Consider the following 22,798-nt stretch of genomic DNA (forward strand, 5'->3'; position numbering starts at 1 on the left):
AGCGCGCTGCCAAGCCAACTAAGGATGAACCTGTCTTGTCCCGGAGAGGTCTCTAGGGCTCAATAGGAATGTGCTTCTGCGGATGTCAGGGATTGGGAACTCAGACTGGGGCTTTGACCTCGTTGGTTGTGGGGGCCAATGCGGCGCCAGGCGCCAGGTGCTGCGGATCCCGCACGGATACCCAGGTGTGTCTGAAGAATCTTGGGCGAGCCTTTTTCACCTCGTTTCACAGGCACCCGGCTCCCGGAGCGAGCAGGGAGCTCAGCGGGGAGATGCCGCCTAGGGCAGGAGGGAACCTGAGGGGTTTTTTGCTAGACCAAGGCGGGCAAGGGGAGCCTCCGGCTCTTGAAAAGGGTCCTAGAGAGCAGGGGTGCTTTGAGGGACACAGGGAGAGAGCGAGCGCGCTTCCAGTCTCTTGGCCTGGACTGAGAGAGTGTTGGCTACCGGGGGCTCCAGCTCTCTGGCTGAGGTGGAAACGGCACTTGCAGCTGCCCAGCCGGCCGCATATGCTACTGCTCCAGTCTCCCAGACTTGCTGGCGTGCTTCCCCGGGCCGCCGCCTGGTCTCGGGGAGTCTGTGGCCCTGGTAGAACTGGCGCCGCGGGCTCTGTCCGCTTTGAACGGAGCCGGAGTTTCCAGCGGTTTCTTCCGAGAGGCGGGGTCGATTTTCTGCGCCAGGGAGAGCTAAGACTAGGAAGGGCCGCCTTAGCGCACCGAGTCCAGACTTGCCTCCAGCTGAGAGGTGCCGCGTCTTCCTCCAGGCAGTTTTCGGAGGTGTGTCCACGGTCGGGCCTGCACCCAAACCCTCTACCCTCCAGCTCAATGCGCCTCTCTGAGGTCCTCTGTCCCCATGTGGGCCCACCAGGCCTTTTGTTTCCAACGCGCTGTGGCTTTAAGATCAAGGCTGGATCCCAAGCAGTGAAGGGACCCGACCCACCACTTCTCCAGGGCTCCCGAACGCAGCATTAGAATGTTTATAAAATATTCAATTTATGCAGGCTGTCCAAGAAGCCATTGTCCCAAAATAAAATCAGCAGTCTAGACCGAACACAGACACCAGAACTTATCAACAGTTGTCTGACTTGCATCTTCTGATGCATCTTGAGTGGGTCATAATACCAACTTTATTTTCAGTGGTGCATAAATTAATTACACGCATTTAATAACCAAAATATCATTATATTCCCCCTTTAATATCATAAAGGCTTTCCGCCAGGGAAGCACTTAATAGTGCAGGGGGCCGTAACGGGCTATTATCCTGGTGTAATGCTATTACAGAACCAATTATGCGCCATTAGACTTGCTTTTTTTGCAGTTTATGTGATTTGATCCAATCCCGCGCCCCTGACTTGAAAATTTCAGCCCGGCACTTTAGAGTTTAATTTTCACCCAGGCAGAGGGAAGGGCGGTTTCTCTTCGATGAGTGCCTGCCTCGGATGCATTTTAAAAGTAATTGCGAAGGGTCCCACCGCATATCATTTGCATCGAGAAGCGAACATAAATTCAGGGACCCCTTGCTGAGAACAAAATCAAACTTTCCTTTTGTACGGTCGCTTGGAACGGGAAGCCGTGTGCAAAGAGTCCCTCCAAAACCCATCCGGCGGCTACAATTAGCAGCGCTTTGTCAGTCCGCAGCCCGGGAGTCCCCAGGCCTTTGACAAGGGCGAGCCCAGATCCAAGCTCTTACGGAGAAAGGTTTGAGTCCGAAGGGATTTGGGATGGGGGTGGGGTGGAATGTTCAGAAAATAACGCCTTTTTTTGGGAGGGGTGGTAGTAGTGGTGGTTGTTTCTATCCTCTTTTCGAAGAAAAGAGTATAAACATTCCTGATGTTTGCTGAGAAATGACGAATTTTTTTTTAACACCACGTGGGCCATTTGTAAGGCCCAATAGACCTATCCAAGTTACTCGCTGTAGACAGCGCTGGAAATAATCAGATTAAGGCCAATTATGCGTGAGATTATAAAGGCGAGTGCTGAGCGGCGGCGCGCGCTGTAGACAGACAGCAAGACATCTGGCCACTTCCCGAGTCACTTTTCTGGTCCTGCGGGCGCCAGCAGCGAGAAGCCCCGCCCGCCTCCAGCGGAGCCCGGCGTGCGGACCCGAAGCGGTCACGCTCCAGCCTTCATCGCCAGCCGGCCGCCGAGGTACGCGCGGCTCCCGACCCACTCACCGGGCCCAGCGCACGGGGCCTTGGGGCTCGGCTGCCGCCTTGGCCAGAACTGGCGCTCGCGCAGATGGCCTGGCGCACTCGGCGGCCCCGGCTTCGGTGTCCTGGGTGCAGGGTTTGCGGCGCAGACCCCTGAGATCGGGAGCCACACTGCGCGGGTTTGGTGTTGAGGCCAAGGTGGGCACCGCTGTCGGGGAGGAGGGTCTGAACGGAAGGGTTGTTTCGCTGGGGAGCCTGTTTGAGACGGAGTTGACACCGCCCGCCACCCCGCCCCAGTTCCCACAGTGGGTGAGAGCGTTGGGAGGGGGTTTTCCACGAGGGGAGCGCCTAGTGAACTCTAAGTACGCGGCCGGGGCACAGGCGGAAGGAAACTTAGACTATCGCTGTTTGCTTTGCAGCCAGGCCTGAGCTACGCGCGTCTTGTCGGTCCCGCGGCCACCCTCCAGAGTCCCGGCAGTACAGCGGATACGGCCGTCTGCGATGTTTTATTTCCACTGTCCGCCACAGCTAGAGGGTGAGTAAGCGGCGTGCCCGTGGGCAGCTCCAAAAGGCTGGCCCCGGCCAGAAACAGCCTGAGCAGCAGCGGGATGGTGGGGTTCCAGCCCCTGGCCTCCTCCACAAATCCCGCTCCAGCCTCCAGTCCGGTTGCCACCTGCCTCCCACATGCCTCCCTGCCCCCAGCCCCCCCAGGGCTATGAGCGCCGCAGGGGCCGGCCGGGTCCTCCCTGCACAGATGCTGGTGTCACGCCTCTAATCGGGACTCCCCCATCCAGGGGGCCGCATCAATCTTTTACGGTGTTTTGCAAACATCTCGAAAAGCCAAAGTTGTCTAGGGAGTTGGCCTGCATAGTCCTGGGCCATGCGGCAGATAGGACCCATTGCCAGGATGCCCTCACTCCAGGCGCAGGTCAGTACTGCTGCTGGGTCCTTAAGTCCACCCAGGCTCCGAAGCCCTCTGGAGCCAGGTGGCCCTGCCTATCACTTCCTGAAGTGCGCTGGCATGGCTTCTTTGTGATTCACTGGGTTTCTTGACCCCAAACGCCAACCACTCCTCACTCCCAGGGGCAGCCCATGGCCAGGGTTTGGGTCTTTGAGGGTCTCCAAGCCTTAGAAGAAATTTTGCCTCAGGGTCCTTGGTGTAATCTCTGCACTGGATTGTTACATAGGGTGGGCTGGTTGAGGAAGGGACAGCTTGGATCTCTGGTGCCCCAACTCAGGGCCTTAGGGATCCCTAGGGGTGGGACTTCTGCACCTGTGGGCAGGGGTGGAGCCCTAGAATGAACCAGGCAAATACAGAGCTACACTTGTACTATGGCCTTTTAACAGCTGTTGTCCTCAGACCAGTGTTCTCAGACAGGGGATATTAGAATGTTCATAACTGGGAGCAGTACAAGGACTTGGCTTGGGCAACCTACTCTTTTGATTTATTTGTGTGGTAGGGGAATTTTTGGAAGCCAAGAAATGAGAGAGGCATAGGGGAGGGCAAAAGGTGATGAGACACCAAGGTACCTGAGCTATCAGAGGATTCTGTCCACGCTGGCCTGGGTTACCTTGAACAGTAGATGAGCATCAGCTGGCCAACACGCACAGGGGTTTCAGAACGTTTGTTTTTGTTTCTCCTATGGAAGCTTTTAAGAGTTCAGTAGGATTTTCAGTGTTTAAGCCCTGCATTCCTAAGAAGAGAAGGATAGGCACTTGCTGGCATTTTGCCTCCTTTATCTCCAAGGACTTCAAACACTTTATGAAAAGGTCTAGGAGGTGCATTCCCTGACATTGTACCCCAGGACTGCAGGAAGACGACCTGCATGTGTGGCGGACACACCCCCTGTGTATATCTGAACCTGGGGTTTGGACTGATTCACACCTGGCATGCCACCCTTCCAATCAAAGTGGGGAAGGCCAAGGTTTGGGTATTTAGCAGGTGGTGGGCTGCATGGGTGATTTAAGGGGAAAGCCCTGTTTGCCGGGTGGGAGAGTCCTGGCCCAGCCTGTCGGGGGTCCAGAGCACTGAGGGGCTTGCAGCTCTCACCGCAGCTCAGCTGGCTCACTTTTCTTTCCCACACCCCAGGCACATCCTATCTCAACACTGATGCTGATGGCTGTGACCAGAAGAAAAGGAGATGAGCTTTTAAGAACCTTTTTATCCCTTTGCAGATGTGTTTCTAAGTCAGCTTTGCAGAAGGGGTATATCAGTTTAATGTTGCTGTAGAGGAGGTGATCTGCTACAGACAGAAAGGCTGAGAACAGATCTTTGGAATATGACAACTCATTATAGCTTATCAGCTTTTAAATTTTAATTTTTTATTAATCCAGGAAGGCATAAAGGAGAAAGCAAAGAGTGGCTCATCATCTTACCTGTCAGATAATTTTACTGCTATTAAATTAAGAAATACAACATATATCTGTTCAGAGAATTCAAATAGAATCGAAACCTGTACAGTGAAGAATGCAATCCTCCTTCTACCCTCTTTTCTAAAGATACTTGCTAGTGTTGGTTTTATTTGTGTGATTTTTTTTCAAGAAAAACATGCTCTTAACGTCATTTATGTATTTATCTCTCTGTATGCTATGCCTTATTTGTGCTGAGGTCATACTGCCACATATTCAGAACTTCACTTTGTTGACTTCATAATGTATATTGTGGGTGTTTTTCCATGTCAGGCTATACAGAGTTACTGATTTCTTTTAAACAGCTGTGTAGTATTTCATGATGTGTTAGGGAGAAAGTGTCTATAGATAGGACTTTGGTTGTTTTCAGTTTTTTTTTCTATTACCATATTGACAGGAAGGTTCTTCCCTTTATTTTGGCATGCTTTATAAGTATGTTTGTAAGTTAAATAACTGTACATGCACTTACATTTCTGATGGACATTGTTGAATTACCCTCTAAAGACTGCACCCATTGGTGCTCCTACAAATGGTTAATGAGCATGCACATTTTATTACACTCTTATCTTATCATTACCCACCTTATTTTGTTCCTCTAAAATTGTGAAATTAGTAGTTCATTGTTCTGTTTTAATTACTGGCAAGGCATAACATTTAATGACATTTTCAGTCATTGCACCTTTTTTTAAGTTAAAAAACCTAGTCTAATATCTTTTTCTTTTCTACTTGTTTTTTTTAATTTGGTGAACCATCAGCTATTTTAGGATTCATTTGATGTGCAATGTTTCACTTAAAGATATTACGTGTACGGTTGTGAAACAGTTTGGGGCCAGCTGGTATAAATTAGGCCACTGAAGTTGCCTGTGACTGGAGATGCTAAGATTTTGCATTCCATCCTCCCCAGTGAAGGGCTTTGTTTCAAAAAGAGACAGTTTGGTTTCCTGCAAAATAATGGATTTAAGACTGCTTTAAGACTAATCCCTTTGAAGTTTCCAATGAGCTGGAGAGAAATATTTGTAAAGAGAGTTTTGTAGAAGAATGCAATTTGGACAGGAAAATGGAAGAAGGATTCAGCAGAGAGTGGGGTTATTGTGGTAGAGGATGTGGCAATGGAGGGTAGAATGATAATAGGAGGGACTCCCTATAGTAGGTAGAATTTCAAAAAGTCCAAGGAACTTACTTCTTTGGGACTGAGGTTCTACTGGGGGATATTGTCAGGGCAGTGAGGCCTTCCAGCTCAGAGTGCCAAACATGCTCTGAGATGAGAACCCATGACAGGTACAGTGTTTACTGGCGAATGGGAACGATGCTCATTTGTTTTCCTAAGGAGCCTTTGTGGACTGTCAAGTAAATGGTGCACATTTGGAAAACAATCTGAAATGCACGTTTGGGGCCAAACTCTTGTTCTGGCTTTACGTGCACTTTGGAGCTGCTGGGGAGGATAGTGGGAAGGGTGCCTTTCTTTTCAGGGAAGCAGAAACAGTGGGTCCTTTATGAGCCTGGCCAGAAGGTGGGGTGCCCTGTGAGAGTGGCCCTAAATCCACTTGGAATTGAGGACAGTTGCTATTGGTGCATAGCTCTTGTTATTTGACACCTATATAACAGATCCACTATTGTGCTGATGAGCTGTGACTGACGGTAATTAATATTCATTTGTAAACTTCCTACCTCCTTGCATCCTGAAGTTCTAGGAGAAAAGAAAAGGTCTTGGTGTTTTCTTTCCTCCCCTACCCCCAGCCTTAACCTTGCTTTTTACTGGGACAGGGGAAAGGAAACTAATAGGTGAGCAGAAGGGAGACATAGAGGCTTCAGAAGGGAGACATAAAGGATCAGAAGTAGGGGGGTGAAATACAGGCACATTGGACAGAGGTGCAACTGGGAGCCAGTGGGCTGCAGAAGGCTCTGCCTCAAGCCAGTGGCTCAGAGTCCAGAATTTCACAAGACACGGACTTGGTTATCTTGAGAGTTAAGGTCACTACCTGCCCTATGAAATAAGCAGAGTTGGGCCTAAAAACAAAGGTTACTGGGAAACAGCATGAGAGAGTGGAAAACAGGGACCCTTAGTAAGATCAGCAGAGAAAGATGTTTCAGGACAGTGCAGAGGGGATGGTTCAGTGCCTCTGAATGAGCATGTGGCTGGAGCTCAGTGTGACGATGGGGAGGCCCCTGCTCAGGCTCATGCAGTTTGCTCCCAGTAGGCACTGCACCCTTTGGCAACCATTCTACAGGAGATTTCGACGATGGGTTTCTGCGCAGAAAACAGCGCCGGAACCGGACGACATTCACTCTTCAGCAGGTAATGATGGCATTCCCCTTTTGAGAGTCAGCTATTTCCTGCCTCCCAAAGATTCTGAGTTTGAGCAGCTTTCCTTTGTCTTCTAAATAAAGCTAACTGATTAGGTTAAATGGGTATTTCTGTTTTTCTACTATTTATGTTTCAAGGAATCTGTGTAGGGAGAGGACAAATGACTTTGACCTTAGGCTCCCAGATAATAAGTGAAGAAGCAGTAGTCATCACTCACACTTGCCTTAGCTGGGAGAACATTTCCACATCAGCAATATCATTTGAATCTTGAAGTAACCCTTTGAAGGATGCAGTAGGACAATCTTATCTCCAATAGATAGATGAGAAAACTGGGACCCAAGAAGTTGACTGATTTGTAAAAGGTATTGTCACCCATAAATAGAAGGGCTACGACAGGGACCCTGATATTTTGTTTCATGGACCCGAGTGCCTTCCCTTACATCTGTGCTACTTCTGGAGCAAACTGGAGCAGTCCGGAAGGCAATGCAAATATCCTAGGTGGTTCTGTGGGACCCACACAATGAGGGCGTCTGCCTCTGTTCTTTGCTCTGTGGTGAAAGCTGTGTGGATTGCTCTAATCATAAGGCCACTCCCAGATTTTGTTCCTATGAATATATTTAAATATAAATGCATATGAATATTTGCACCTCTTTTCTCATTTCTACTTCTTGGAGGAGCACTGAGGTTCTTAGGAAGTCTTAGCTCTCTTAACTCCTAAGTCATCTGTGGTTGAAATTTTAATTCTGTGGGATCTTTTCAAAGAGCTCTTTTCTCCCTCTTCTTCCCCTGCTTGATCTGTGAAACTACTTTGTCACCACTCATAGCAAATTTGAAATATGCATCTGCTTCCTCTCACCTACCCACAGCCTCTCACCAGTAAATATTTTTTCCTTTTACCAGCTGGAAGCTCTGGAGGCAGTTTTTGCCCAAACGCACTATCCCGATGTCTTCACCAGGGAAGAGCTTGCCATGAAAATAAACCTCACAGAAGCCAGAGTGCAGGTAAACCTTCTTTTTAATTATTTAACTCTCTAATATTAAAACTGGCAAACTTTTTTATTTTTTGACATCATGACTGCAGAGTGCACATTTGGCCAAAGAAAGCAAATGAAGACTATCTGTCATTTTCATGATGCACTTTAATAACATCAACATAATGTGGAATATTAGATTAGGTTGATTAATCGGTCATTCATAATTAACTAGTGATAATGTTCTACACTAATTTGTCCGCGTCTCTAAGGTACTAAATTACATCAATGCACATCCATTTCCTTGCTTTGGAAAAAAAAAAAAGCTGAGATGCTATTCTCAAAGCAGCTCTGACCGCTCTGGGGTAAGGCTGGTCAATTGAAGAGAACTATGTTTTCAGATGGGAACAGGGTAGGATATGCTTTCCAGAAATTGCATCATGTCCAACTTTTCCCCGGCACGTGGCCTCTTTCAGCGAAGTGGATCTGAAGAACGTGTGCAATTTAAAAATCTTTAAACGGCAGCAGCAAAAGAGCTGCCTCAGAGATGAGCCTGGTCCGCGGTGACTGTCTCTAGGCAGGATTCTTTTTAGAAGCCACACAGTGATTACGTTTAAGTGCCTAAACCCACGGAGCCCAGCAGATGTGCCCGAGTGCGCAGAACAGCTTCGCAGAGCTGCCTCTCCGGGAGTGCTATTCTTTGAGCACAATTATATATTCATTTTATTTATGGGGTTTCCTCCATGCTGTTTCTGTTCTTTTTTATGTAGGGGCTTGGGGTTAAGACTATGCAAAGATCTAATTGTAGGAAATATAATAGTTTGCTTTCAGTTCCCCTGGGTCATGTTAGTATCTCTTAAAAACCAATGGCTGAAGAGAGATAATGGAATTCTGAGCAGTAAATTGGGGGTTGTAAACAAATTATTTCCCCTATAATCAGATTATGTGATCCTGATTATTAAATCTGAACATGAATCATTGGTCATATGCAGGCAAATTAAACTGATTATTATTTGGAAATGAAAATCTCCTTTGGCCAGGATGCTATCCTTTCTTTTTTTAATGCCAGCTTGCCAATAGCTGCCTAAAGACTGAACTGCAAATTGAGATAAATGACACAATTATTGAGCGTTCAGAAGTGGAAGATCATAACTTCTGCCTGAAAGGTGCAAGGGTGAGATAGGGGTGGTGACAATTAAAGCTGGGAATTGTTGTTCAGGCTGTTGTTTGCTATTATGCAGACAGACAATGGCTGTGAAGCATTTGTTTAGTGAGCTTCCGTGTGGGGATACAAGCTTTGGTGGCAGGAAGGGAGATGTGTTTACATTTATACCCCTTGCTCATTCAAATATGATTAATGTTCTATAAAGCAGGGTCTTAATCGAAGCTGATGTTGTCAAACAATAACTAAATAGGGAAATAAACGACTCCATCATGCTCGTTCCTCAGAAGCACAAGAACTGTCAGTGCAAAGTCATTAAAATATGATAATGAAAAATAGCTCAATTAAATGTTGTTATAGCTGTGACCTTCATTCAATTAAGACGCAAGAAAGTGTCTGCATTTTGCTTTGCATTTAACTGCCCTAAATTTAGAATATAGATAAAATCATTATTCAATGGTTGCTGATATGTGCAATTAAAAACCAACTAGGTGAAAAAAAGAAAGAAATCCAGTTGAATGAGAATGAAAATTCAGAGGTGGGGCAGGCTGGCAGGGGGCTCAACCTCGGCACCCAGAGTCTCTCCTCGGCCTGGTGTGTAGGCAGGAGAGGAAAGGATGCCTGGGGGACTAGGAGGAAAGTCTAGCCAAGGCTTTTTTTTCACAGCCAAGAATTATCTTCCAAGAGAGGAGGGAAGAGGTCTTGCTGGGTAGAGTAAAAAGCGGCAGGCTCTCACTGACCTCTGGGAACACCTTGGGCCTGAGCTGTTTGGCAGCCATGAGGCTGTCCTGCTAATGCATTCTTGGTTTCCAAGGCTTAAGGAATTTCACATCAACTTCTAAGAAGGCCCTTAGAGCAGGTGCATCATAAGCCTCCTCCTAACCTGTGGATGGCAGAGACAGTAACACTGGCTAACATTTACTGAGTGATTGATTGCTGTATGCCAGGCACTGTGCCTAGTGTTTTTTGAGCATCTCTGTGTAATCCTACTAGAAATGCCTTGGGGTGGCCACTGTTATTATCCCCAGACATTTTGGACCATGGTCCATAGCCAAGCCACTGGGCTTCAAATTGTGCATCTGCTACTTACCACCTGAATGACCTTGGGTAAGTTAAATAATGCTCTGCTTGTTTTTCTCATCTGTAAAATGGGGATAGTAGAACTACCTGCCTTAGGACGGCAGTGGATTCTGAATCAGATTCACCAGAAGTCTAAACCAGGGTAGACTCCAGAGTCCATGTTTCTAATGGCTGCACTGGACTGCTGGTCATGAACTTGTCATGTGCCACAGATGATTTCAGGATTAAATCACAATTTGAGGCCAGACACACGCAGGTGCTCAGACCAAACCTGCTGGGAGAGTGGGTGAGTATTTCTGATGAGGAAACTCCAGGGCAGAGTTTTACAAACTTCTTTGATGATGATTTCCCTGCGCCCTCCCCATAGGAAATGAACATACTTTCATACATTGAGAATTTCTACAAGACAACACTTTACTCTTACTGTGGGCAATATATCTGGAGACTTAACTGTGATTTAACACTTATTTACATATGCCTGTCACGTCTTCTATACTGATCTTCTGGCCTGTCTGTGGGTCTGAAGCTACAGTTCAAAAGAGCACTTTAGTAGATCATTTGGAGAGATGCAAATGATCTCACAAACTTCACCTTGCAAACTCCTGCTGCAAGGTGAGCCATGAGCAGTGGGCACGGGAACCAGGAATCTGGTTTTGGGGTCAGGTTCCCTCCTCCTGTCTGCTTTTCTGCCTTCACTGGGTGTGTGTTTTCACTGGGGACTCAGGTTTGGTTCCAGAACAGAAGGGCCAAGTGGAGGAAAACAGAGAGAGGGGCCTCCGACCAGGAGCCAGGAGCCAAGGAGCCCATGGCAGAGGTGACTCCACCACCTGTGAGAAATATCAACTCCCCACCCCCTGGGGACCAGACACAAAGCAAGAAGGAGGCCCTGGAGGCTCAGCAGAGGTGAGGTGGGCCGGGCCCTGGGGCCTGATGGGCCGGGGGGCCCAGGGTTGGGAACTCAGTGCAATTTTCTTTCTCTGCCAGCCTGGGGCGACCTGTGGGTCCCACAGCACCTTTCTTCCCATCCTGCTTGCCAGGGACCCTTCTGAATACGGCCACATATGCCCAGGCCCTGTCACACGTTGCCTCCCTGAAAGGTGAGTTTCAGTTCCCCTGGCTGGTGGGGCCTGGTGGGGCCATGGTGGCCTATTGCTGCCTCTGAAGGGGATCGTGGCAACTGTCTGACCAGCCTGCTTTTTTGGTTCGTCTTACCCTTGGCCCTTGGGTGGCGCTGGTCCTTTTCTGCTCTCAGTTACATACAGGGTCATGAACAACATCCATTCTCATATATGCTGTCTTGTCTGATTCCTGCACAGCCCGAGACTGTAGGTGAATGTAAGAATCATCTCTCATGACAGGATTGACTGAGAGGTGCTTGTTTCTAAAGGGGCCATGCCGTGGTCACAGAGTGTTCCCTCTCATTGGGAATAGTTTAAGGTGCTAACCAGCAGCTCACAGGGAGGCCTGTGAGGCAATTGCCTCAGCTTATGAGGGCCCTCTCCACATGTGCAGCTTGCCTACTGCCTTCCCTGGGGACTCCTGATGTCAGAGGTCTGAACTGGGAGAATTTGTGGTTTTCCAAGACTTGCTGTCTCCTCAGTGGTTGCTGTTGTCTGAAGGATAGGAACAATGGGGAAAGTTTTATCAGGCCCAGGGTGAGATCCCAGTGGGGCTGTCCCTTGGAGATTTGCAGGGCCCCCCATTGAATGGGTCCATCCAATGTCTCTTAATTACTGGCCCCAAACCTACCCCTCCTGCAATGAGGCCTGGCAGCTGTGCTGGCCAGGAGCAGGGATGGGTCCAGAGGGTCTGGGCAGTGGCGTCAGTGATCCCTTGGGGCTATTCTGTCCCAGGGGGCCTGGGTGGTGGAGGTACAGGTGCAGGCTGCAGGCTTTTCCCTGATAATAGGTGGTGGGAGAGGCCCCCACCCACCAGCATGTCCCCTGCTTATTCTGTGTTAGGATCTGGTGTCTCCTGCCCTCAAGGGTCTCCCTCTAGCAGGTGGGTCTCTCTCTCTTACACACACACACACACACACACACACACACACATACACACACACAGTGGCAATCTACATTGCTAATGTGGTTTCTGGGGGGTTGAGCCTCCCCAGGGAGTCTCCAGAAGGGAGAAAAGGATACTTTTTCTCTTCTGCATAGGGAATAGCAATGCAGAGTGCCAGGAGTGGGGAGGAGACCCAGGCTTGTCTGGGGAACAGCTGATATGTTGGTGCCCTTGGGAGAGTGCTCAGAGAGAAGGCAGAGGTGTCCGACAGGGGCCAGAGCTTAAAGGCCCTGAATGCCACTCTCCTGGGTTTGGATTTTCCACTGGTGGTGGGGTGGGGCCCTGAGGCCCATAGCCACTTCTGAGTGGTCCAGGCAGCTGGGTAAATCCCCTCCCTTAGAGGCTCAGCTCTGTCCAACTCTGCCCCTCCTAATGCCTCCTTCAACTCCACCGGCCATATGGAGCCTGCCTCCCCACTGCCCCCACCAGAGTAGCTTTGGGACATTCACAGGACACACTAGGACAAGAGGGCATTAAAGAGATGGGGTTTCAATTGAAGGGGCTTCTGAAAGGAGGTTACCAATAGGATTTAGGTATCATTCAAGGAGCTGTCTGAGTGAGGGAGTAATCCTGTGTCTTTCTGTCAAATCCTCTCTGCTCTGGTGAGGGCTAGCTCATCTCCTGGGACTAACCATCTTTACACATCAAATTTATAAATGTCTTTGCTTGCTCCATTCCAGCTTCCTGAATTGGAGGTGATACACATGTCCCTTTGCTGTGGAAGTCTGTGGGGCTCTGACTAGCCAGGCTAGGGCCCAGTGGGAAGCCCACAGTGCTGAAGGAGGGGGCCAGACTGCCAGGCAGGGCAGACAGGGTGACAGCCTCTGTGCTGGGAAGCTGAGGCAGAGGTGAGAGGAGGCAGAGCAGGGCCTGTGTCTTTATCTTCTTGGCTCAGGTTAGAGGCAGGGGCTGGTGGGGGCACTGGCAAATTTGTCACCCCGTCCTCTTCTTCCCTCATTGGTGCTTACTCCCCTCTGGCCCTTCCCTAAGCTTTTCTGGCTGGGCTCTGACTCCTGGGGCCTGCCTCACTGGAAACAGATTTTCCTTGGACACCCCCTTGCAGGGTGGGTGGGAGCTTGGGGTGCAGGAGCCTGTGGAGGTGGCAGGGATCACAGCGTGCTCACCAAAGCAGGGTGCAGCTTTGTGAGCTGGGCGGGCACTTGCTTGGACAGCCTCATATCCCTGTGAGAAGTCCCTCCTGACTATAGGCAGGGGGATGAGGTGTGCTGGGGCAGTGACAGGCTCACATGTTTCCGGAGCCAGGCAGGCGATGCAGGAAGTGTGTGTGCGCTGGCATCGTCTTTGCTTCCCTAGATGTAAATGAGTTCCCCAGTCACTTTGTTGAGACACGCGACCCTCTTGGTCTATCTGTTATTTTCCCACTTTGAGGGGGCACATTACTCTAAGTGGTCAGAAACCACTTTTGAGGAGCATGCTAAGGGGCACTCTCAGATCTGGGCTGGTCAGAGATGGGGATGGGTGGGTGGATAGGGGACCATTTGCTTACTTGAGTCAGATGTTGCTCAAGTTCCCCCACTGTGGCCATGCGGGTATGTGGACACAGCATTGCCAGAACTATTGAAATTTCAGAAGCTGGAAGTCTGGATCTTTATTTTAAATATTCCCAATTTTTAAATGTGGCCTCCTGGTCTTTGGGCCAAACTGGGCATCGTTGGTCAGGCCATAAAATGTGGCTTGGCATTTTGTGAGGGGAGCTTTTCCTCCATGCCCTCCTACCTCTGCTTTCTGTGTTCCTCTCCTTGCAGACATAACTCCTCCTCGGGGGTCCCCAGCCCCCACAAAGTCCCCCTCCTGCATCTAGCTTATCCGGACCCCCTCGCCCACCACAGTCCATTCTCATCTGGCTTCTTGGAGCGGCTGGCTTTGTAGTCTCTGACGAGCTAAATCATGTTGGAAAGGGTGGGAAATGAGCAATCATTGAAAACCTATTCTGTGCTCTGCCAGGCCTTCTCATGTCTTAGCCCCACTTAATTCTCAGCATAGCTCCATTAACATTGTATCAAGAAAGAGCTCCATACTGGCATAGCTAGTGAGTGGAGCTGGGTTGCTCTGACATAACAGCTGGTATTGGCTGGGGTATCTTTGTCTTCTAAAAGTGTCTGACCCCAGGTGGTAGCACTTCTGGGAGCAAAGTATACCAAGCTAGAAGTCTCACTCCAGACAGGCTTGGCTATGTCCCTGAAGGTGTGCTTGGGGAACCCCACCTCTGTCTCAGGCCCTGGGGTAATAAGTCTATACCTGTAAGTTGACTTCTGGATGCCCTGGGGTTCACTTCTTGATTGTTTGTGGAACATTTATTGAGTGGTTTGGGGCCAGGATGGCTTTCAGAGTCTTGCAGTTCACATCTCCTTCTAGGCTTCCCCAAGCTGCAGAAATTAAGTGCATGGCCCAATCTGGACCCAAGAGAGGGGCAACCCCATGTTCAGCACCAGGACCTTTGGGCTGTGACTGGCCTCTCTTACCTCAGTGCACCCCCAGAGATGGCTCAGTGGCCAGATGCTGGCAGGGCTTGTGGCCTGAGCTCTGCTTCCCAGAGGCTTCTGGCCAATGATGAGACTGGCTCAGCTAGCTGGGAGGAGCTTCAGGCATGCTGGTCCTGTAAGTCACCCACCCGGGCTTCTAAGCCCAACCTTCTTTTCTCAAGTGAGAAATTATGCTCACAGAGGGGAAGTCACTTGTTCACATGTCACTATTCAGCTAGGTCCCCCCTTTGAGGTCCAGGTTGCTTTCCATAGGATGCAGATGTGTCATTTCCCCCAGATGCCATCTGTTCATTCATTCCCCTGGATGGGCATCTGGTTCTCCCCAGCAAGTGAGGACAGCTGTAAGTCCACAGGGTGTGAGCCCTGGGGGAGGGGCCTGGGCTCAGCCAGGACTCCCAGAGGCCAAGAGCATTATAAGCTGAGCACTGTAGTCCCTTCAGCCCAGAGATCCCAATCCATTTATCCAGGTTTGTGGAAGCTTGCAAATGACCCAGAAGAAATAAAGTGAATTTCAGCTCCCAGATCAAACCAATGCTTGCGTCTCTCCCTAGGCTTTGGGGTTCTAGCGGGATCAGACAGCCCTGGAATGAAGATAGTAAGTGTTCTGGGTAGGCCCAGACTCCAGACCTGTGTCTCCATACCAGGTCCCAAGGATTTAAGCCAAGGCTGTCCTGTGCTGCACGCAGCACCTGGCTAGAGTGTGAGGGAAATGCAGGGCTCCCACTGCCCCTGGGCAGGGTCAGTTCTCCCAGGAGGCATGTGGAGACCCCCAACCACTGGCTCCAGAGCTATGCATAGTTATAGGTTGAAGAACTGAATTGGGGGTCCTGATCTTTCAGTTGTAGACACTGTTGTGACAGCTGTGACATCCTTACCTGGGGACTATGGAGAGAGCTTCTAGGAGTAATGGTGGGATAGCTGGGGGTGGGGTTGGGAAGTTGTTGAGGTACAGTTTGCTGAGGTCCTCTAAGTGTGGTCCTTGAAATCCTTAGGTCCTTTATCATAATATCATGGGCATTCACTCACCTGGAAACTCTTTGGCTTTGAATGTACTCTGAAAACAGGAGTGCTCTTGGAATACTGGCTATCTTCAGCTCCTTAAGCAGGCATCACTACAGGGAGGAAAAGGGCAAGCTGGGTGGATTGGGGCTCTGGATGTGGAAGGAATGTGCCCTGTGTGCCCCCCATTCCCCCAACACTGGTCTCTTAGAGTATAGAGCTGTGTGAGTCAGGTGGACAGGTCCCGGAAGCTCTGTGACTGGCCCAGAGCATGCCAGTAGATCTCAGTTTTACTTTTTTATCTTTGGATTATAGGGGAAAGTGGCTCAGACAATGTGAAGGGGAGCAGGTCTCAGCAACTTTGCTGAGCTTTGACTCACAGACTGACAAGTAGGCAGCAGAAAACTCTGAATATGGTTTTCTTAGGAAATTAGAGAGACAAATTTTCATTCCTTGGAGATACCTGTTGAGAGCAGGGCTCTGAGGTTCAGAAGCTGCTGGAGAGGTGGGGAAACCAAGCTTGGGCTGGAAATACCCCTGTCTTTGGACAATCTGTCAATCTGTCACAGCACACACTGGAGCTTGACTTGGTCATCTTGCCTCAGGGGCGAGGACGGAGACCTTCAGACCTTTGTTGTCTGCCACAGCACTGTCATCCTATGTGGGGGATGGCACTCTGCTGCCAGCCAGGTCCCAGGGCTTGCTCAGGGCAGCTGAGATGCAGCTCTGTGGCTGGAGTGCTGGGGGTCCTTATTCAGCAGGCTCAGTGTTGGGGACGTGCTGGGTGGTGTGTGCATGGAGGGAGTGCTTGAGTTAGAACATCTCAGGTTCTCAGAACAGTGTGTGTGGCATATGAGAGGTGCTCAACAAACATGATTATTATTAACTGGATTTCTCCTTTCTCATTTTCAAGTCACTGGGTCCCCTTCACTTTTAAGGGACCCAATGAAAGGTCTGCTTCTCCTAAACTTCTTCCATTTCTCTGAACTTTATTGCACCGGACATTCACCTCTTAGTCCCCATTGTTCTAAATTTGGCAGTAATGGGGATTCCTTCCTATCCCTGGTCAGGGCACCCATTCCCTTCCTGGAGCTTCACCACTGACTGGCAATGTGCTTTGCATAGTTGGATGGTCAGAGTGGACCCCTTCTGGCTGGGCCTGTAGTTAGTGTGTTTCCCTATTGGGTGTTCCATGGAAGCTCTCAACTGAAAAGGCAGCAGGATCCTCCCCCATGCAGGGAGGGTTTGCATAACAATAATGGGTGTCCAGAGAAAAAGCCTTTGCAACACAAAGAATTTTCCTGTGCTGTCTTAATGGCCAGCCTTGTGTTCACAATTCATTAATGAACAGGAGGTTATTAATGGCCGAGGGAGGTGCTTGGGTTTGTTCCGGGGAAGTGCTGGCCACAGGACGATGGAGTGCTGCGGGTGGGGGAGGGAGGGGGGAGGCCCTCTCCCTGGCGCATTAGCCTGGCTGCCTTTAACCTGTGATTCAGAGAGCTGGGTGGGAGGTGGAAGCTAATTACAGCTGCAGGGGAGAGCTTTCATAACTCAGTCCTGCTCATGCCTGGGAGTCACAGCCGCTCTCCTGCACAGGGAGGAGGCATCACAGCTGACTTTCCCAGACTGCAGGGGGCAGTGGGAAGGGGGAGGCAGCCTGCTGGCAAGGCGGACATGGAGGACATCAGTCCCTGGTGTGGGGTCCTGGAGTCAGGCTTGAGGTGAGAAAACAGTGACAGAGCAAGGAGTGGGGGATGAGGTCTGACCCTTTCTTACCCTACCCTCCTGTCCCCTTGTGGGGAGGTGAAGTGGCCCCAGCCATCCCTTGTGAGGCTGGGTCTGGGAGGATCACTCGGCAGACATACATGGCCCCACCTCCCCACTGGACTCCTAGCACTCAGGCATCAGAAACAGTGAGGGCTGGAGGAGATGCTGTGTGTGACGCACGGTGCTGGTGTGCAGTGGTGCTCAGTAGATGCTAGCAATTAGATAGCAGTCCTGGCTCTGCATTGCTTGTGCCCAGGTGAGGGGCAGTGTGTCCAGTGCTGGGGAAAGGTCTGGCCATGTCTTTCCTAAGCAAGGCCCCTTAGTTAACCAAGCATGTGCCCTTCTTCACGTTGGAATCTGCAGATAGACCAAAAGGGCTTTATTGACCAATAAATATTTGCCCAACCAAGGCTAAGCTCGGAGGCAGAGACAACCTCTTCCTTACAGAGTTCCCTGAAAACACACTCCATTCCTTTTTAATCACTTTTTCCTGTGTGTGGTTAAAAAAAAATCCCAGTTTAGAAAAACAATTAAAAGTTGTTCTATTGTGGAATGTAATATTCATTAGAAAAATTCATGAAACATTCATCTAGAGCTTAATGACCAATTTTAAGCACCTACATAACCACCTTCCAGGACTTTGCCCAGACCCAGAAGCCCCCAAGTCCCTGGTCCCTTTTTGCCCCCTGAACGAAACCCTGTGCTGACTTGTATGGTAATGGAGCTTTGCCAACCCCCTAAATAGGCATTCTAAAATGCTATCATTTAGTCTTGACTTTTTCAATCTTTCCATATATATATATATATATATATATATATATATATATATATATATATATATATATAACGGATTCATACAGTATATATTTTTCATGACTGGCTTCTTTGGCTCAGCATCATGTTTAGGAGATTCATCCAAGTAATTAAGCTTACTTGTGGATTCTTTATGATATTCTACGTACATGATCAGATCATCTGCGAATAAAGACAACTTGTCCCTCCCTTTCCAATCCTTATACTTTTCATTTCTTTTTCTAGTGTGCATAGGCTAGAATGCCTAGTACAGTATTGGATAGAAGTTGGGTAATGGGCATCCTTGCCTTATTCTATTTTTTTATAACAGCTGTTTTGAGATATGATTCACACACTATACAACTCACTCACTGAAGTATACAACCCAGTGATTTTTCCTATAGTCAGCGAGTTGCACAAGCATTGCTATGATCAACTTCAGGACATTTCATCACCCTGTACCTTTTAGCAGCCATTCTTTATTGCCACCCCTCTCCCTCTGCCAAGCAACCACTAATCTTTCTCTATAGACTGACCATTTTGGTATTGCTATTATGGCCATTTCATATGAATGGAATCATACAATATGTGTTCTTTGTGACCTGTCTTTGCCTATTGTTCATCTCAGAGTTTCACAATCATGTTCTCTATTTTAAAAAGAAAAAATTCCTTTATTAAGTAAAGATATTTTCTTCTTGCCCTCATTTTCTGAGAGTTTTAATTATTATTTTAAAAAATCATGTTTATGATGGATGTTGAATTCCATCAAAAATACTTTTTCTGCTGCTGTTGAAATGATCACAGGATTTTCCTTTCTCAGTATATTCATACAGTAAATTACATTTCTTGATTTTTTAATGTTGAACCAATTTGGAATAAACCCAAATTGGACATGACATGTTATCTTTTTTACAGACAGTTGGATTCAATTTACCAGTATTGTGTCTAGAGGTTTTGCATCTATGATCATGAGGAGATTGGTTTGTGATTTTCTTTTCTTACCATCTCCCTTCCAGGTTTGGTATTGCTTTGCTTTATCTCAAAGTTAAGTATAACTAAAGCTGCGGCAGCAGAACTGCCCAGCTATTTTATTCCCTCCCTGATGCCGAGGACTGGCCAGGCTCAGCCAGGCCATTCTGTGGGGACTTTTGCCTGAGATCAGTCACATAGCAGCTGGGGCTGGTACATACAAGATGGTATCACTTTCTCGTGAGGTGTCTTGGCAGGGATGCTGGGAGGTTGGGAACCCTCTTCTCTCTCCCTGTGGTAAGCTTCAGGTGGGGTTGGATGGTGGTTGATTCCTGAGTGTAAAAGCAGAAGATGCCAGGTCTTCCTAAGGCTTACACTCAGAATGGGCACAGTGGTGCTTCTCCTGCATCCTATAGATTAAAGCCAGTCACAGGGCCAACCCAGACTTAAGTGGAGGGGACCCCACACAGGAGTGAATACTGGGAGGTTGACTCTTTGGAGACTGACTGGTAGCGGTATCAAGGATACTCTGGCATTGTGACATGAGCTGTCGTGTTTGTTTTGCAATTTATCCTACTTTCCAATCCTGAGTATCAGCACTTGAAGGGCACTGGCCATATCTGACTCACCTCTAGATACTTCCAAGCCACTCACCTCTACCTCTAACATAGTCTGTTGGAGAGTGAAAGGCAGTTAAGTCTGTGTAAAGCAGGAAAGAGGGCGTGCTGCTCTGGGCCTCACTTGGGAGACCTCAGTTAACTGGCCCCGGCTTTGCACCTCTGGCTGCCTGCTGGACCCTGGCCCTCTGGTCCTTCATTCAGCTCCCAGATACGGCCTGTTCTGCCAGGTTCTGAACCATAGGCGGGCATTTGGCAACAAATTAGACACATCCCTACCCAAATGGGTTCACAGGCTGGGGGTGGGCTTGGGGAGGCAGGCCAACCACGAAGCCCACCTCATGTGACACAGTCATGTGCTCTCATGGGGCCAAGCGGGGCATGCGCAGTTTGAAGAAAGTGCGGAGGAGGGAGAAACTCTTCTGCACAGGGGTGAGGAAGGCTTTCCGGAGAAGATCCTTGGGTCAGGCTTGAAGGAAGCATAGTAGCTGCGCAGCGGGTGAGAACACGCCAGGCAGAGAGAGCACGTGAGCAAAGACACTGAGGCCGGCAGGGCTGGCATACCGAGGGAAAGGCGTAGCATGAGGTCGGATGGAGCCACTGGCCTAGGAGAGGACGGCATGGTCTCAAGGTGAGCCCAGGTTCTGGAGCTCAACTAGCCACAGCCCATAACTGCCACCTTCTCGTTATAAAGGCAGCTTAGGGAAGACCCCAGTCTCCTCAGCAGGGAAATGAGGACCATGATGGTCATAACCAATAGTGCCCATTTGTCAGGGCGTGTATCTGTACTCGGCACATCCAAGTGTCCGTAGGTGCTGGTGATTACTGTCAGGGTTAGGTTGATGAGGGTCGAGAGGTCACTTGGGATTTGGGTTTGGACCTCTGAAGCAGTGGGAGAGCATCCCAGCCTCCAAAGCATAGTTCATGGGGTCCACTGCATGTGCCACTTTGGGAAAACAGCCCTCCTGGCTTGTTTATGAGGGCACAGTGTTTGGGAGCAGAAACCTGAGGGGCAGAAGGTGGTCAACCCTTATAGCAAAAGGCCTATAGCCCCCTCCATGCCTAGCTGATGTCAGGAAGGCTGGAGTGGAGAATCCTAGCACATAAGACTTGTAAGGAATCCTCTTGATGAGTATGTTACCACCACTTCTCCAGGATATAGTGGGGAAACTGAGACCCAGAGAGGGACAGGACTGTCCAAGGTCACACTGTTTGTCTGTCAGAGGTAGGATAAGTCAGGGACCCAGGTGTCCCGCTGTGCAGCACCCCACACCCTATATTGATTCTGTTCCTTTTACAGGCACCTGCTGTCATTCTCTGGCTTTAAAAACTGCAACTCACTTTCCGGAAGCCATTTCCTAAGGGTGCTGATGGGTTTGCCCTTCCTGCTAATCAATGGGACCCTGGAGTGCAGGGGCTGAGCAGAAGGTTTCTGGCTTGTGCCCAGAGGCAATGGGAGAAGCAGCCTGCCGGTCCAGAGTTCTGGCTGCTGCAAGGAGGGAGGGTGGTGCTGATTGGCCTCGGACTGTCCAGAGCATGTGTCCTACTGCTGCTCTGGCTGTGCCAGGGTTCTTGGATCTGGGTGTTGTCATTTATTTGTTTTCCCCTTCAAAGACATCCAAGCAGAAACAGGACTCTGGTGCTGGCCCTGAGTGATTGAACAGGTGTTGAGGTAGTGCCTGTACCTGGGATAGGTGGAATTAAGATGGGGTGGGATCCGGCCAGAAAAACCTGCCAGAGTAACTGGGGATTTTGGCATTAATCGTATTGGGTAACTCTGTCATGACCACAGCTTTTCTTTCTGTGGACTATTGAGGAAGATTAGAACCTGGGAGATGGCAACTTTGAGGGACTAAAATATACCAGTTGGGTCATAAAAGATAGACTCTCCCTCCCTGTCTGCCTTTTCCAAATATTCAAGTGCTTACTTTGTACCAAAACAGGGCAGTTTAATTCTGGCATCAGGAGAGGGGGGGTGAGAATGGGTGAGGAGCACTTATAGCAGGTTTGGGAGGGGAGGTGGGTGCAAAAATAAACACAAGTCCTGGTAAAAAGGCACTGAAAACCGTAACTCAGAGATTGAAGAGAATACTTCAGGGGGCCCATTGGTGGACAATGTCTGGGTGTGAATTTGACGTTGTGTGTTTGATTATTGGTGAGCACACCTAGCCACAGCATCTAAAAACTCTTTGTTTAAATATTGTAGGCATCTGCCAGCATTCCCAATCACATGCTCCTTGTGAGCTGTAAGGAACTGGTATTGTGAATCAAAAAATAGATTTATTTATTTGTTATTTATTTATTTACTTATAAAGCAAAAAGAAATGAACTACAGTATCTGGGTTGAAGTTCTCATAAATCCACATACTCATTCCCTTGCTTGATTCTGTTACTCTTAACCTGAGCATTCAACATAAAATCAGTGTGTGATTTCTTGCTCTGCTTGTAACCTAAATTGTAGTTCACATGCCTTTCTGATGAAAATGTGCCATTGGCAGAGACGAGACAGAACAAACTTAATTTTTCCTGTCAGTTGCTGTAGTAGATCAATTAAACTGCCAAGGAGATCAAGTATTTCAGACTGTATTTATTACATTAAGTATTTATGTTCAGGCCAAGCCTTTAAAGCATGATGTCATATAGGAATGCAGGCCGATTAGATCAATTCAGCAGAATTTGCTGTAACTTAATGGAAATCTAATTGCATGTTTTAATTTAGTGTCCAGGAGGTAGTGTGTTCTCTAAGCAAAACAATTTTCAGGCTGCACTTAGGGCCAGGTGGCACTTGCACAGGCTTTGGTCATGGCACACGTTGGTATGGCTAGAGGGAAGAAGTCATGGCCTTTTGGTATTTGCTAGCTAGTAGGCTGGTTGCAAAGAGACTCACCAATTTTGATCCTCACAGAATGGGAGATGGACTGAGTGTTGTTTTGGGTGGATTTTCCTTGGTGCTTCCTCAGCTCCATATTCACTGGTCAATAATGCTGGTGCAGATAGAGGCCGTTAGCAATGA

The 22,798-nt window shown here is 48.8% G+C and overlaps 1 protein-coding gene across 1 annotated transcript in view; it reads left to right on the top strand.

Annotated features, from left to right (window-relative positions):
• Window positions 1–2,647: 2,647 nt before the first annotated feature.
• Window positions 2,648–22,798, top strand: part of DRGX (dorsal root ganglia homeobox) — a 30,280-nt gene continuing 10,129 nt past the window's right edge. Inside the window, exons 1-5 of the mRNA XM_073241689.1 lie at window positions 2,648–2,681; window positions 6,754–6,851; window positions 7,761–7,862; window positions 10,798–10,976; window positions 11,058–11,170. Of these exons, the coding sequence (XP_073097790.1) occupies window positions 2,648–2,681; window positions 6,754–6,851; window positions 7,761–7,862; window positions 10,798–10,976; window positions 11,058–11,170 (526 nt within the window). The remainder of the gene's footprint in view (window positions 2,682–6,753; window positions 6,852–7,760; window positions 7,863–10,797; window positions 10,977–11,057; window positions 11,171–22,798) is intronic.

This window comes from Manis javanica, chromosome 7 (genome assembly GCF_040802235.1).
Source record: "Manis javanica isolate MJ-LG chromosome 7, MJ_LKY, whole genome shotgun sequence".
NCBI classification, from domain to species: Eukaryota; Metazoa; Chordata; class Mammalia; order Pholidota; family Manidae; genus Manis; species Manis javanica.